The 14,958-nt window shown below is 35.5% G+C and overlaps 2 protein-coding genes and 1 long non-coding RNA gene across 11 annotated transcripts; 1 reads left to right on the top strand and 2 right to left on the bottom strand.

Moving 5' to 3' along the window:
• Nucleotides 1-1,660: 1,660 nt before the first annotated feature.
• On the bottom strand, nt 1,661-4,601 carry LOC104214948 (mediator of RNA polymerase II transcription subunit 11-like). 7 transcript variants are annotated; one of them, XM_070150714.1, is made up of 5 exons: nt 4,302-4,601; nt 3,409-3,606; nt 3,094-3,288; nt 2,820-2,936; nt 1,661-2,433 (listed from the first exon to the last, which is right to left on the bottom strand). In XM_070150714.1, the coding sequence occupies exons 3-5, from the start codon at nt 3,145-3,147 to the stop codon at nt 2,245-2,247; spliced, it is 360 nt and encodes a 119-aa protein (XP_070006815.1). In that variant the 5' UTR covers nt 3,148-3,288; nt 3,409-3,606; nt 4,302-4,601; the 3' UTR covers nt 1,661-2,244. The 7 variants fall into 7 exon arrangements, 5 of the variants coding, with proteins under 5 accessions (XP_070006815.1, XP_070006816.1, XP_070006817.1 ...); XM_070150715.1 differs by having other exon boundaries at nt 3,409-3,534; XR_011400917.1 differs by lacking the exon at nt 3,409-3,606 and having other exon boundaries at nt 1,661-2,036; nt 4,302-4,481.
• On the top strand, nt 4,132-8,045 carry LOC138872533 (uncharacterized). The gene is made up of 2 exons (XR_011400918.1): nt 4,132-4,433; nt 7,820-8,045. It is a non-coding gene; the product is annotated as an uncharacterized lncRNA (long non-coding RNA).
• Nucleotides 8,046-10,364: 2,319 nt separating this feature from the next.
• Nucleotides 10,365-14,173, bottom strand: LOC104214947 (SNF1-related protein kinase regulatory subunit beta-2-like). Of its 3 annotated transcripts, none has more exons than XM_009764675.2 (5): nt 13,944-14,173; nt 13,596-13,780; nt 12,057-12,241; nt 11,789-11,957; nt 10,365-10,984 (listed from the first exon to the last, which is right to left on the bottom strand). In XM_009764675.2, exons 1-5 carry the CDS (start codon nt 13,945-13,947, stop codon nt 10,649-10,651), a joined length of 879 nt encoding a protein of 292 aa, XP_009762977.1. In that variant the 5' UTR covers nt 13,948-14,173; the 3' UTR covers nt 10,365-10,648. The 3 variants fall into 3 exon arrangements, with proteins under 3 accessions (XP_009762977.1, XP_070006853.1, XP_070006852.1); XM_070150752.1 differs by having other exon boundaries at nt 14,018-14,172; XM_070150751.1 differs by lacking the exon at nt 13,944-14,173 and having other exon boundaries at nt 13,596-13,937.
• Nucleotides 14,174-14,958: the final 785 nt, after the last annotated feature.

Below are 14,958 nucleotides of genomic sequence, written 5' to 3'. Positions count from 1 at the left end.
TGCTTTCTAATATAGAAGCAAGAACAGGTAAATTGTGTTGTATTGAGCAAAAATTAAGAAGAAATTACGGTTTAGACTTTGCGTTAAAAACAAGTAAAAGCAGTTCATATTCCACTTTACGTTGGTTGATATAATTGACAACTCAATATTCTAAATGTTACATGCTATTTCACAAAAGTTAATACTCGTTTACAATTACTAAAGAATCCCCGCACATTTGCCAATTGATTACAATTTCTAAGAACCTGTAATAAGTTTTATCTGTCATTTCTTAAATCGATTATGTTTCAATTGTTTATGTTAATATATGTCATTATCAAGTAATGACTATGATTAATAAAGAGAGTGGCACTTAAATCCCTCCAAATGGATAGCAAATATACTCCCTTCTAAGACTAGACCGAAAGAGAGATCGTCCCTCCCAAGGGCAGATGCACATTGACCGAAACTGGTGTCACGTGATGCTGGTTCGTCGAAAAATAGTAATATTACTACTAAGTATATGTATTAATATTATGCAGAACTTTACATATAGGATAGAAGTGACATCACTACACAAAAAGTCATCTTGACGTGCTGGTTACGTGGCTGATTTTGAGAAAGATTGAGGAATCAATCTGAGTTAGAAAATTTAGTTATTCTGATTGAACTAAGTAAACAAAGACAGTCTCATGAGAAGTATGGGACCCCAACTTTATGGTATATAAAAATTAATCTCAATAATCTCTCTGCCCTTCTCAATAACGTAGAAGGGTCCTTTATTGTTAATTAGAGATCTTTGGGTCGAGTTCTGATTATAGAGTTCTCTTCTATTGGAAATGTTAAAATCTCTCATAATGAGCTTTCTATGGCATCGAGCTAGTAAATTTCGAACATCGAATGCTTGAAGTGGGGAAAAAAAATTAAACTGGAAATCAGATTATCAAATTTGCTTAATTCTATTATTCGTTAAATTGGAAATAATATTTTTCTTGTTGTTACCTTTTTAACATCTACCATTAATTTTAGGTTTCGGACCAAAAGTGTCCACTTTTTGTATACATTCTGGTAAGGGTATACATCAAGGACCAAAATAGCCCAACCCCTACGCAATAGATGGTCATTTTTTCTGCCCAGAACAACACACTTTACAGAAAGTAAACTTTAATTAATACTGAGATCCAAAGTCAAATGTATTTGCCAACTCATTGTATTCATCCCATGCTCTTTTAGTTTCACAGCACTTCAGTCATAACCAATAACCATTCTCCTACCTAAGGGCAGATTTAGGGGGCCGGAACCCGGAAGGGGGTTCGCCGGGAAATATACTATATATATATATATATATATATATATATATATATATATATATATAATCCCCTTGAGACAGTCTAAAATCATAGCTTAGTAGTCAAGGGGTTCAAAACCTCTGTGAGGTCTCTGGTTCAGTTCCGATCGGCCAGTCTCTTTTAAATTTTTAACCTTTTCTTTTTTTTACCCCTTAGCAAAAATATTGCCTCCGCCACTGCTCCTACCAAGTATAATTTCAAGTTACAGTAGACAACGCACACAACCAAATAGAGCAATTTTGCAACATAAACAAAAAACAAGTGCGCACCAATGTTTCATGCCTACATTTCAACCGCACATATTGAACTTAGTTTTGATTGAATAAGATATGGATCCGGCATTAAGGGGACATATAAGAATGATTTCGAAGAGAAGTCTTGATCCATGAACCCAATAACAAGTTAACAACAACACCACCAAACCAGTGTAATCTGAGAAGGGTAGTACGTACACAACCATACCCCTACTTTGAGGAGGTAGAAAGGCTGAAACTAATAAACCCTCGGCACAAGTACTTCAAACTCATCATTGCTTACCGAATGATCAAGACCATGGTAAGCTAAACAAAATTTTAAATAACAGCTTCTCACTGACATTTCAAGTACCTCTTGCTTTTTGGGATATCCATTCCTTATCATCTCTTCCAAATAAAGAAAAGCCTAAGTTTTTTACAGACCTATGTAACATCAGCTTGAAGAAATTTTCAACTGCAACAAGATTTTAAGCAATCAGTAGAGATCCATCAGCTATCATACTCATACAAAAGTAGTGATACGGAAGCACTCATTCCAACTCTTTAAATAAATAAACCTTAACAGATAAGCCGACCCCAACTTGCTTGGAATTGAGGCATTGTTGTTAAAGTAGATATTTATGTTGCCACATGAACATGAAGCAACACTGAGTAAATTATTACTAGTCTAGGGCCATAAGGTCTACCGCTGCAGCATGATAACCCTCAATTGTTCGCTTCATATCATCAAACTGAGAAATGACATATTCTAGTTTCTTGTAACAGATCTCGTTTGATATTCTTGGTACATAGTCACACTTCTCAAAAGGACGATATTCACATGCACTTTTGATTTCTTCTCGCAGTGTGACCTGGATGTCATGTTGTAATTGGTAAAATATCATCCATTTAGTTCTCAAACTGATCTTAGTTCAATCAGAACTCAAGAACAGACTCAGTTGTTCCAGACAAAAATAATGGTAATTGCCCATGACAACAGCAAACTAGTTCCCGATGTAGAAGTTATGAACAATAAGTTTCCATTTTTACCTCGTAAGAAATTTCACATTCAATACCAAATGGCAAATAAATGCAATTCAAAAAGGACAACAAACAGTAAGCAAACAAGAGAATTATCAGACTCATACATTCAAACGCACGAAAGCTTGACGGCTTCTTATTACACATAACAAGGTGCTGTTACCAGATATAAAGGTTCTAAAACATCCAGGTGCAAAGTAGTAAAGAATGTCCAAACCTTGATTAATTGCATAAACTCACTGCAATGGTTGTTAATAAGCTCCTTCCTGGGACCGCTTGGATTTGCCATTTCATCCATTACACCTCCTGCTAGCTCCAGAACTCTAACTATCCTCTACAAACATCAGAAAAAGATACAAAATCAGCTGGTATATGTCAATAATGTAGCAGTTACTGAAATTAGAACTCGAAGTATTTTGAAGACAAAGATGCAAATGTAGTGGTTACTGAAATCAGCCAATTTTAAGTCAATAGTTCTCTAAAACATTTACCTTCTCAACATTTTGCAGCCGCTGCAATGAAGTATTCTGGCTTTGTGAATCCATAGTATTCTGAGTGGAGCTGTCGAGACAGGTGCTAAAATTAAGTGAATTAACAACACAGATCGAGCTAGATGTGGAGAAACGAAACAGGATCTAGGAAACCCGGTTCAGTGCAGTTCACAGGGTATTTTGGTTCATAACTCTCTGCAGACAAAAATAATTAAGGGACGATCAGAGGAACCTTCCATAAGCAATGGGAAAAATAGAAGAGAAAACTTCCTCTAATAAGTGCGCTACTAACTAGTCCAAAAAGTTATTGGTTACCTAAATATTGCTTAATTTTTCGGTGCACCCACTCATCATAACAATATTATTGATTGTACTTCATTAAAGTTTGAACACCCTTGGCAAGATTGCTGGCTATGCCATTGCTGCTAGAGACGCTCTCCACTTGTCACATTAAGACAAGACACAAATGCCTAGCTTTAGGATCTCTCATGCTTCATATTAGAAATATCGTTTCTGCATGTAACACAGACAAATTCCATAGACCAAATGCTAGCACACGTCTTATTCATCAGTGAAGCAGGAAAATTTATTTCTCTTCTAAATTATCATAGGCGCTCTTTCATGCTCCTCTGTTGTACAATTTATCGGTTTTAATGATATCTCAACTAAATATGCCAATAAGCAACTAGTGGTTAAACTAAAAAGATATATCTCATGCACGAAAGGCTCCCCAGCTAGGGCGTAAAAGGGGAAAGAGTGCGCGAATAATCTACACAGTCTTCCCCTTGCATTCTTGCAAAAAGACTGTTTCCACTGTTCCCTGAGAAATGCTAGGACTGCAGGTCACCAAATGAGGCCCTCATCTGGGTGCACTGACAGAAAGAGATATATTTTTTTAAAGTGTGTATCCTAATTATTGTGTTTTCCACTTACAAATTTCCAATTTGTCGATACAGATGCCTAAAATCTATAATTGCATATTCCTTTTACCGAATCACTTCGTATTATTTTTTGTGGTTCATCACTCATTCACTGCTTAACTGGAAAATCACCCCTCTCTTCTCTCTCTCTCGCTCCCCCCTATTCCAAGTGATCATCTCAATAACTTTTCATAATTTTGTTCCCGGAAAAGAGAAATTTGAAATAACTAGCTGGAAAAGAAAACGAAAGAACTGAAAAAGAACCTAGCCGGCAATTCGTCTGTTTACCGTTCAGGCATATACAAGTGAGAAGCCAATCATTCCAGACCTTACGTCGCGGCGATTAGTAGGTGGCAGAAGAACAGCAATCGTCCGTCCTCGTCGCAGCTAGTGATCAAGGGCCGCCCTAGGGTAAGGCAGGTGAACGCCCCAAATATTATATTTACATAATTATTAATACAAAATTCTATTAAATTAAATAATATATCTCACAATCACATTTAATTGATCCATATATCAAAGGTCTTATCTTTTTATTAAGAAATCCCCAAGTAAGTGTTGAAAACTGGATGAATAATCCGTTCACTCCTTTACATTTTCACTTAATACCATATTTTTATCTAGGGTAAAGTTCAATAACATAACAGGCGTGCTCATTACTAGATCAAAGCCATATAGGCTTTTCTTGTGTCTTACTATTACATGAATTTTTCTTTTAATATATTTTGATTTTAGGCCTCCAATTCTGTTGATATCAATATCGCATGAACGTGATGTTCAATCAACTTCATTCACGTTTGATAACCGAATAATACCTTTAATATTCTTTGTCATTTGTCAGTATTATCTTATCATAATATTGAGAATGTCAAGGATAAATAAATGATTCAAGCGGAAGACTAGTAAAGCCTTGATTTAGTTCCGCGAAATTTTGATAAGACCATTACGGAGAATGTCATCATAATGAGGAGATAAAATCAGAATCTATGTTGTTCTTTAGTAGTAGAAAACAGAAGAGCCTTGAATGTTGACATGTCTATATGCAAATGATTAGTCTAAAACTTCTTTATTATACCAAAATAACATATTTGTATACAATCAAATCTCTCTATAATAGTATCGTTTGTTCCGATATTTTTTAACTTTTATAATGAATAACTGTTATACACTGTGAGCACGTGATTTTTGTTTACACGACAATTACTCCAAAAGAAATCGAAAAATAAAACAAATTGTCTTGTTGTACAATTTTAGAATTTTTTGCGTGGCATTTTTTGGTAGTTATTTGTAGTTTTGTCAATTAAAAATACAAAAAATATATGTCGCGTGTAAGTTTAGGATCTCGTTCTACTATTAGGAATTAATCAAATCGTATTTGGTTTTGAATGAATAAAAAATCACAAAAAATATTATCGTTGGTAATTTTGTCATTCTATCGTTTAAAGGTTGATTTTTGTTTAATTAATATACGATATTGTGTGTTAGTCATTACTAAAAATCAATTAATGTCTTGTGATATAATTTTAATTTTATATTTTTCATAATTTATTTTTAGGAGTTTTTGTAAATTCGGATTTTTTAAAATTAAAAATAGAAAAGAAAAGAGTTTGAAAGTGGACTAAATCGGAAATGGGCCATTCAAATTGGACTCAAATCAGGCCCAAAGCAGTGTCTTGCCCGGTCCAGATCAGCTGACCCCAGGGACGTCTAGACGACGTCGTTTTGATCATGCTTGATCTGGGCCGTTGATCTCAGAATGATCAACGGCCAAGATCACATCTCCATACCCACGTTTCAACCCGACCTGTCTCACCCAGAGACCCACCGGTCTCACTTAATCCATACGGCGTCGTTTCCATTTAAGCTGATCAATCCAGGCCATTGATTTTTGATGATCTAACGGCCTGGATTAAATTTCTCCCTAACTATATAAACCCAATCCCTTACCCCCACGCCCCCTAAGCCAGACCCCCTCCCCCATCATCGTCTCCTTCCCAAACCCCCTCAAGAACCCTAGCGCCGCCCCTCCTTTCCCTCACCATAAGCCCGACGACAACGATGTCAGTGACCACCGGACTAACACCCCTAGTGCACCTCGACCCCCTGGACACGGATCTGCAAATTGTTGGTCTCGAATCCTCCCCCATCGTCTCGAATCTTCATTTGAAGATTCGAGCCAAACCCCAAACTATGCCAAATCACCCCAAATCCATACCAGTTACCCCCCTGACCTCCCTCATGACCAAACCAAGCTTGGTTTGGTCCGAATCTAACCAGAAAACTTCAAGTCCCAAATCAGCCCCAAGAACCCTAGAAATCCAGAATCTGAGGGTTTTGTCCAATTAAACGAAAGGATTGGGGTCTAATAGACCTTAATCGAAGTGTTCTCAACTGAGAACACTTCGATTAAAGTCCGTTCAACCCCAAAAGAAGTCTGAGTCAGAATCCAAGGCGGGTTCGTCTGATTTTCATTTTCTTAAGGTATTTTTCCTTTTTCTTGTCAGTTCCATGTTGTTTTCTGTTGATGTTTGTTTATGTGTTTAAATGTCAGTTGATTTGTTTTCATTTTTGTGTCGACTATTCTGTCCACCTTGCCCGGACCTTTTATTTGGTCGAATCTTTTCTCTATTCACTGATTGAGTGTATGTGTTTTAAACTATATAATCGATTGAAATGAATTTGGTCGATTAATTAGTTTCCAGGGCAACTTTTTGTTTTGGTCAGTACAACTTGAATCACCTGTTAATACTGTTAGATTCTGATCATTGGCTTTGATTGTATGTGTTGTAATTCGCGTAGTCGATTCGATATATGTCGTCAATTAGTTTTAGTTTGAAATGGTAATAATCTGACTCATGCTATTTAATTTGATTTACTGAGGCATTGTTGAATCAGCTGAGAATTGATTATCACTGTGTGTTAGTCTGTTAGTTGAATCAAAAATCACTTAAGGATTGGTTATAGCTGTAGTTTTGATATAGATCCCAGAGTTCAGTTTTGAATTGATATGAAATTGCTGGCATGTTTACTCATTTTAGACCTTGGGCAGCATGTGCATTGTAGTTTTTAATGAATTAAAGTAGAATGGACAGCATGTGCTGTCAGGACATACTCATGGTGCCCATACTTGCTTAATTTAATAAAGGATAAACCATTTTTAACAATGAAAAGAGGGCTGTCAGGGGGAATCTCATGGGGAATACCTTTCTTTTAAATTGTGAGTGGAAAAACAGAAAAGAGAAGATGGGGGAGGGGGGAGGTCATTTTTAATAGGTTTTAACAGGCTGTGGAATAAAGGCAGTTTCTTGGGCTATAAAAGGGAAGGGTTTTCAGAACTAAAGGTAGACAACCAAGAGTTTAAAAATGAGGGAGGAGAAGAACTAGTTTTTAAGGAGACCAAGAGGATATAGAGAGAGTGCCGGGAGAACTGGGGAGAGGAGATATACCAGAGATATCACTTGAGACTTAAAAGAGTTTTAAAAATAGTTGACAACAAAAAACAACAGAAAGACTATTCCATTGAATTTTTTGATTCAGTTTCGAGTTTAGTAGTTGAAGTCGACATCTCAGTTTGATTTCAATTTGCATGAACTTCTTCTGTGATCTATTAGTTCAACTTTGGTTTAAGTTCAAGTTCAGTTGAGTCTTTCGGGTGTTGATTGTGCTGTTGGGTTTTAACAAAACATTCCAGGCTGCCTTTGAGTGTATTTCTGGGGTATTTGTACGGTTGAAATTGCTGTGTTGCTGTTCGTTTGCCACTTTTACTCTACTGACCCTTCTTCTTCTTCAATTGTAAGCACTTCCAGGTACATACTTCTGAAACCATATGTTGTTGAAAGCTTGAAGTTGAAGTAAAAATAAAGAAATGAACGTCGCCTGCTTCATAGTACTTGTGTTCAAAATATAGCAATAGGTTGAATGATAGTTAGCCTGTATTTGTTTAAGCTCATTCCGACTGCATTTATTCTGTATGAATTGGAACGTACCCTAACTAATATGGACTGTTAAATAGTATGCTGTTAGATCAGACGTATCTCCATGTGCATAACAATTTAGTCTGATTTAGTGATGACAGTATAACGTAGAATCATGGCAAGCATCTGTATGTACTCCTGTTTGGATCTTTGAACTGTCAAACTTGTTATATCCGGTCCAATTTGATTTCAAGAAAAACGTATCCCAAACAAATTTTCACATTGTGTTATGTTAGTACCAACGGGTTAGCCATGTATGTCAACTCTCTTGTTGGATTCCTTGTTTCAACATAGGTTTAATAAGGTAGATTAATAATTAATATTGGCATCGGCCCATCATTTAAACGAAGTGGCTATTAATAGGATCAGCAGGTTTTTACATATTTTGAAGCACGAAACAACGCAACAATTTTAAGAACACTAATCTAATAGGCATGAGTTTGGTAAGATGGTTTGGCGTTTAGATCTAATAAACTCCCGAATAAGCATTAATAATTAAGGTGAATTCCAGCGCTAATAGTCGCGAACAATTATTCGTTTGTTCATATAATTATGAGGAGTTAATCTAGCTATAGGATAATTAATCACGTTCGAATATATTATTTTATCGTTCTCGATTTTGTTTATAATTCCTAGTAATGTTCCTTTCCGTTAACGTTCGTCTCAATCTAGCATTTAATATGTTACGCCTCTTTTAAGCCTGTAACGGGTTAGGATTTTCTCTCATTTATTTTAGAAACGAATTTAATAGAAATGTAGTCGCTTTAGGATATCCTTAAAAATAAATGAGACGAGCCTTGCCAAATAAAACGCACAAATCGCGGGGCCCTCGTAAATGTATATAATAAATACTTAGAATTTGGGATGGACTGTTTAGTGAATTCCACTGCCTTCCCCAAAGATAATAACGCGTTAGACTTTTTAGGCGCGACTTAATTAAATTACATTCTTAAATTCGGGTGCGCATTTATGTGACCCAAATTCAAATCTCAACGGAGTCGAAATGTGTTAACAACTACGGGTGCATTGATTGTGACGTGGTTCGAGATGCATTTTCACGACGTTGCAATTCTATAAAAAATAAATGATAATAATAAAAGCGGTTTAAACTTAATAAAAGCACATAAGTCACAACATGTATTTAAATCAGATATTTAGCCATTATAACAATTTAAGCGACCGTGCTAGAACCACGGGATTCGGGGGTGCCTAACACCTTCCCTCGGGTCAACAGAATTCCTTACTTAGAATTTCTGGTTCGCAGACTTCATTTGGAAAGTCGAATATTTTCCTCGAATTGGGATTCAAGATAAACCGGTGACTTGGGACACCAAAAGCCAAACCTTTCCCAAGTGGCGACTCTGAATTAAATAAATAATCTCATTTCGAATATTGTCACTTAAATTGGAAAAACTCCCCTCGCGCATTTATCCTTCGGGGTAGGCGCGCAAAAAGGAGGTGTGACATACACCTATAACAGCATTGGACGTTTAAATATATTTTGGCTGTTATAGATAAAAATTATCCACAAATTAATTTTTTTCTTATAAAATATTAAAAAGATATTTAAAATTAAAATCTCAAAAGATATGAATATTTCACGAAGTAAATGCTAGAGAAATCTAATACATTAAAAATTCACAACTAAATGCACAAAAAGTCTAAGGCACACAATTAAATCTTTCAATGTTGATGGAAGAACTCCTTAATTGTAGCTTGTTTCATAGATTTCAGTCTCTTACTAGCAGTATAACGCTTGAATTGGCGAAGATTTGCGTCCAAACTTTCAGGAAAAGAACTTCAACTAAAAAGAACGTTGTGCATATCTTCTAAAAGTATAAATAAATCTTTCAAATATCTTTTACCATTTTTCTAATACAAAATATATCATTTGTAGAGCTTCAAAATAAAAAAATATATATGGTGTGCATATATTCATGGAACGTACTGCCATTCTCAAGATAATATATTTTTATTATAGGTTGTACGTTAAAGTTATAAAAATATTTAATATTGTTATTAGTAAAATCTTAGAAAATCTATATTACAAAGAGTGTAATTTCATAAAGATGGTTGTTGTTATAGGTAGAAAGCCTTTATAGAGAGGTGAAATATAATATAAAAAATCGGTTTTGAGAAAAAGTAGCTTTTATAGTGAATGATTGTTATATAGGTATGTTATAAGGAGGCCTGCAACAGATGTAAGAAGTTATCCCTTCACCCTTTCTAGTGGAAACAGAAAGCAGCACTTGTAAATCAAATCATAAGAATAGATTGCTAGAAGCCTCAATACAAATAAGATGTTTTCTGGAAATCTTAATACACTAGCAAATTTTGCAAAAAAAATGTTTACTGGAAATTTTAATACACAGGCAAATTTGGTAAAGATGCAACCTTTCTCATCAATCGAGCACGGCCATAGTTGTCATACAGATACACAGAAGCAACATATCAGTAAATATCACATCAAGATACAATTTGCAGTAACAAAAATATCTGCAAAACTTTGATAAGATTCAGATGCTTACTTCTGAAAATGAGTGTCAAAAGAAAAAAAGAAAACACTTGCAAAATTTAGTAGACCTTTGCTACTTTTCCTTACAGACACTTTTTCCTATTCGATATAAACCAATTGGTAGTTTCCTTCTTTTTGAAAGCATTTCACTTTTTTAAGTTTTTCAAGGACTTATAAAGTACTGCTGTCACAAATTTAGTGCGAAATCTATGTGTTGAACTTAGTACTACCATTGATTGACTGCTGCGCGTTTTCTGTATGTAAAGATGGTTCAAAACTGCCGGTAATGGCTTCTGCAATGTCTCCATACTACTCCGAGATGAAGATGGTAGGTCGAGAGGTGTCTGTTGTAGCAGAGGAGGCAAATCGGGTAGTTTTTCGTTAAAATCTTCTGAACTGAAAGGGACACTGTTGTAGCTTGATTCAGGGGAAAGAGGTGTTTCTGAACAACTGGTATTATTAGGAACCTCTGGAACAGTATCCTGCATATCACATTAGTTGTAAGTAGAATCATTGTGTTTGATTATATTATAGGAAAATGATAATGGTAGAGCACATATTATCTATTCTTCTGATGCAAAGTGGAGAATTGACTGCATGAGGCCACAGTATTTAACAAGAATACTTATGCGTAACTGGTAAAGTTGCTGTCATGCGACCAGCAGGTCACGAGTTCGAGCCGTGAAAACAACCTCTTGCAGAAATGCAGGGTAAGACTGCGTACAACAGACCCTTGTGATCTGGTCCTTTTCCGAATCCCGCGCATAGCGGGAGCTGCATTTTACTTATGCTGAATTTGTCAAGAACTATGCACTTTAAGACATAGTAGCTATCGAGAAACTTGTTTATACAAAGAACATAAGGCAACCCACAGAGGAAAAAGTATTTTATTTTCAGGAAGCAGAACTGCAACCTTATCTTCAGCTACTGGTTTTATTTTCAGACACTATCCCAGTATTTCAATCTTGTCACTGCCTGACATGAAATATTTTACTATTTTTTTCCCTTAAATATTTTAACATATAAGAATTTATGCTTTCAGAACTAACCTATCTCTTCAGTCATATCCACACATGCAATGTAGGATAGCTTTACTACCAACAACAACAACCCAATTAATTCCCACGAGTAGGTCAGGAGAAGGTAAGATATACGCAGCCTTGCTCCTATCTTGGAAGGTCAGAGAGGTTGTTTCCAATAGACCCTCGGCTAGATAGCTTTACTACCAAATGGATCACTGATAAACCGGTGTTGAGTTAAAATCAGAATGGTTCCATGAAGATTACCTGCAACTGCAAGTCCAAGACATTGAACACATTTCCCATATCATCGCGTTCAAATAGCAAATCAGGAGCATATCTCCATTGTCCATCAACAACAAACCGGTAATGATACACGCCTGACGGCAACACCTTCATGACACTGAAGTCCATGTCTGTTCTTTGTAGGATATCTCTATTGCAAAAAAAGTTAAATTAAATCACTTTGTTAACAATCTTAAGTTTTTCAAGGGACTGAAAATGTAACAAAAGAAACAAGAATCAATCAACATACCTTGTCTTCCAACCATCCCATGATCCCTCAATAGCAACTTCAACTCCCCCATGACTCCATGTAATCATTATTGGTATCCCATTTTCACAAGGCACTTCCCCATATTCCATTGTCTTTTGCACTGAGTTTCCACTTTGATTTTGCATTAACATTTCATCAGGCCTTTGTAAAGGGAAAATTGGAATCTGCAGAATAAAGTTTCTACAAAAATGAATAGTTGGAATCTTACTGAAAATCTTTTACTTTGTAAAACAGTGAAGTATTAGTTTTCTAATTTGATAAATGGACTTTGAGCCTAACTCAACCCTAAAAGCTAGCTTATGAGGTGAAGATTGCTCAAGACCATATAAGGAGACCTCAAACCCCCCGATGTGTGGGGTAACTCAACATAATTGAAGTTTCAGTGCCTGAATTCTACCAAAATTCCACTATATCAACAACAAACTCAGCACAATTACACTAGTGGGGTCTGGGAGGGTAGAGTATTATACGTAAACCTTATCCTTACCTTAAGAAGGTAGATAGGTTGTTTACGGAAGACCCTTGGCTGAGAAAGATAGAGAGGAAGGAGTAACAGCAAGCAAAAATACTAGCAAACCAAACAGAAAACCGAAGCAAAAGAAACAATAAGTAATAACAAAAATCAAATAATAAGAAAATACAAGACTAACATCACGAAACTACCAAAATTCCACGGAAAGAACTTAAATAAGTGAGCTGTAAATAAAGGGCATAGATTTATGCAACACATTTAATGTGTTAGTTGGTCCCCTCAATTTTTTTTGTGACTAACAAATGGCCAAAAAATCTTCTTGTGTGTCCTTTAACGTACCAAACACAACATATTAACCCCACAAAATTTGTACAACAACAGGAATGTAAATGTACAGCTTCCTCCATTTCAGGCAAAAAACCAGCTTCCATATACATTCTTCACACACAATTAAAGTTCAAGAAGAGCTTTAACAATTTAATTAAGCATTCCCTTTTCAAGTAAAGGTATAGCTCGGTGCACTAAGTTCCCGCTATGCACAGGATTCGAGGAAGGACCGGACCACAAAAGTTTATTGTACGCAATCTTACCCTATATTTCTGCAATAGGTTATTTCCCTTTTGAATATCATATAAAACAAATAGTAAAAGATTTTAAAGAGACACTGATCTTTTAGGTTCTAATTTTAGCTCACTATGGCTGGAAATAAAACATTCTTTAGAAGACATGATTTTCTTGAAACAGGCACGGTGGTTTATAAAGTAGGATTTTACAGAGAGGAGGTAAACAATACTAGGTGATTTTTTTCAATCTATCTAAATATTGGTTGGCAGAGTTCCCAATACTTGTGCCTGTTCGGACACCAGTGTCATAAAAAAAAAGAGGAGAGATTTTCTTGAAACATAGACACATACAAGATACTTCACCCCAAATAAAAGAATACCAATAATAATATACACCATAAACATATGGTCAAAGGAAACAAAAAATTGTATCTTGATAATGCCAACATAAAAATATACTAGTGACTTGTTTTTTGAGCTCACCTGTGGAGTGAAAATCAAAGGAGACTGATAAGCTTTAGGGCTATGAGGAGGGGACTGAACCATAGAATCTGAAAACTGGCCATGACCATGAGCATACTCCATATATTCCTCCTCTTCATCTTCTTGATTCTTGATTAATCCTGATGCCTCACCTTCTTCTTTTTTCCCACTCACATTTCCCATTACTGCATAATACAAAAACCCCACTTCATATTTCATTCACAGTCACCTAAAAACCATGTCTAAAATTTTACACACAAAAAAACCCAGAAATTCCTACATGTATTTAAAAAAAAAAGTGATAAACCTAGATATTATTCAGAGAGTTTGAGAGATTTGGTAACTTACTCATTAGTAGTATTATTATTCTGGTTATATATATGAATAGAGGGGTATGCTAAGAGCAGCCTCAGAAAGCAAACCAAGAATTTTAACTCAAAGGGAAGGTAACATGATTTCTGCAGCTTTGTGTATAATTGATTGATAGAAAGCTTTTTTTGTCATTTTTCTCTCTCTTCTTTCTTTAACTTCAACTGCTACTCTTCTCTCTCTCTCTGAATAAAGAAAAGAAAAAAAGATAGGCAACTGAAGAAAGAAAGTGTTTTTATTCTCCAATGAGTTTGGAAGATACTTTAGTGAACTAATGATGTTTTGTTTAAATAAAGGAATGTTCCATTATTTTGGTAAAAGTTTCATCTCAGGTTGTTTGTTATTACAGTTCATGCAGCTTCCCCAATCACATCTTGCAAACTGCCCACAATAGCTTTTGTTAAATTACTTTTTTCTCCTTGAACCTTACATATTAAAGTTCGAAAATAGCCTTATTGAGCAATTGCTGTGGGCAGTGGGTAAGTATAGAGGGGGAGTAATTTCAGCTTTATAAGTTCTAAATTTTAGAATAACTTTACGTGTTAATAAGTGGGTTCTTAATTTAATATCTGTACAATATTTAATAAATTTTCTAACACAAATATGTTGTTTAAGCAAAAGTTATTGGGTTCGGTCGAATCTGTAGTCGGACTTCTAGCTCCGCCCCGTGGCTAACACTTGGGTGCAGGGACGGAACTAGAGTCTAATTAGTGGTGAAGCCAGAAATTTGAACACTCTTTGCTAGTGGGCTATGGAAGGGTATTAAAGTCTATTTTTCAATAAATAATAAGTAATATTTTGCCATATACACAATATAACTATTAGGTGAAGGGTGTTCAGTGGACCACACTTCGTCACACATAGCTTCGCCCCTTAGTACAACTTACTGATTCGGTCGAACCTAGAAATTTTAGTTCAAACATTGAAATTCTGAATCCATAAACTTTAAATTCTAATTTCACTTCTGTTTGGGTGATGGATGGTGATATCGCAT

Source organism: Nicotiana sylvestris, chromosome 7 (assembly GCF_000393655.2).
Source record: "Nicotiana sylvestris chromosome 7, ASM39365v2, whole genome shotgun sequence".
Classification (NCBI taxonomy): domain Eukaryota; kingdom Viridiplantae; phylum Streptophyta; class Magnoliopsida; order Solanales; family Solanaceae; genus Nicotiana; species Nicotiana sylvestris.
This window is presented reverse-complemented; position numbering and strand designations above follow the sequence as displayed.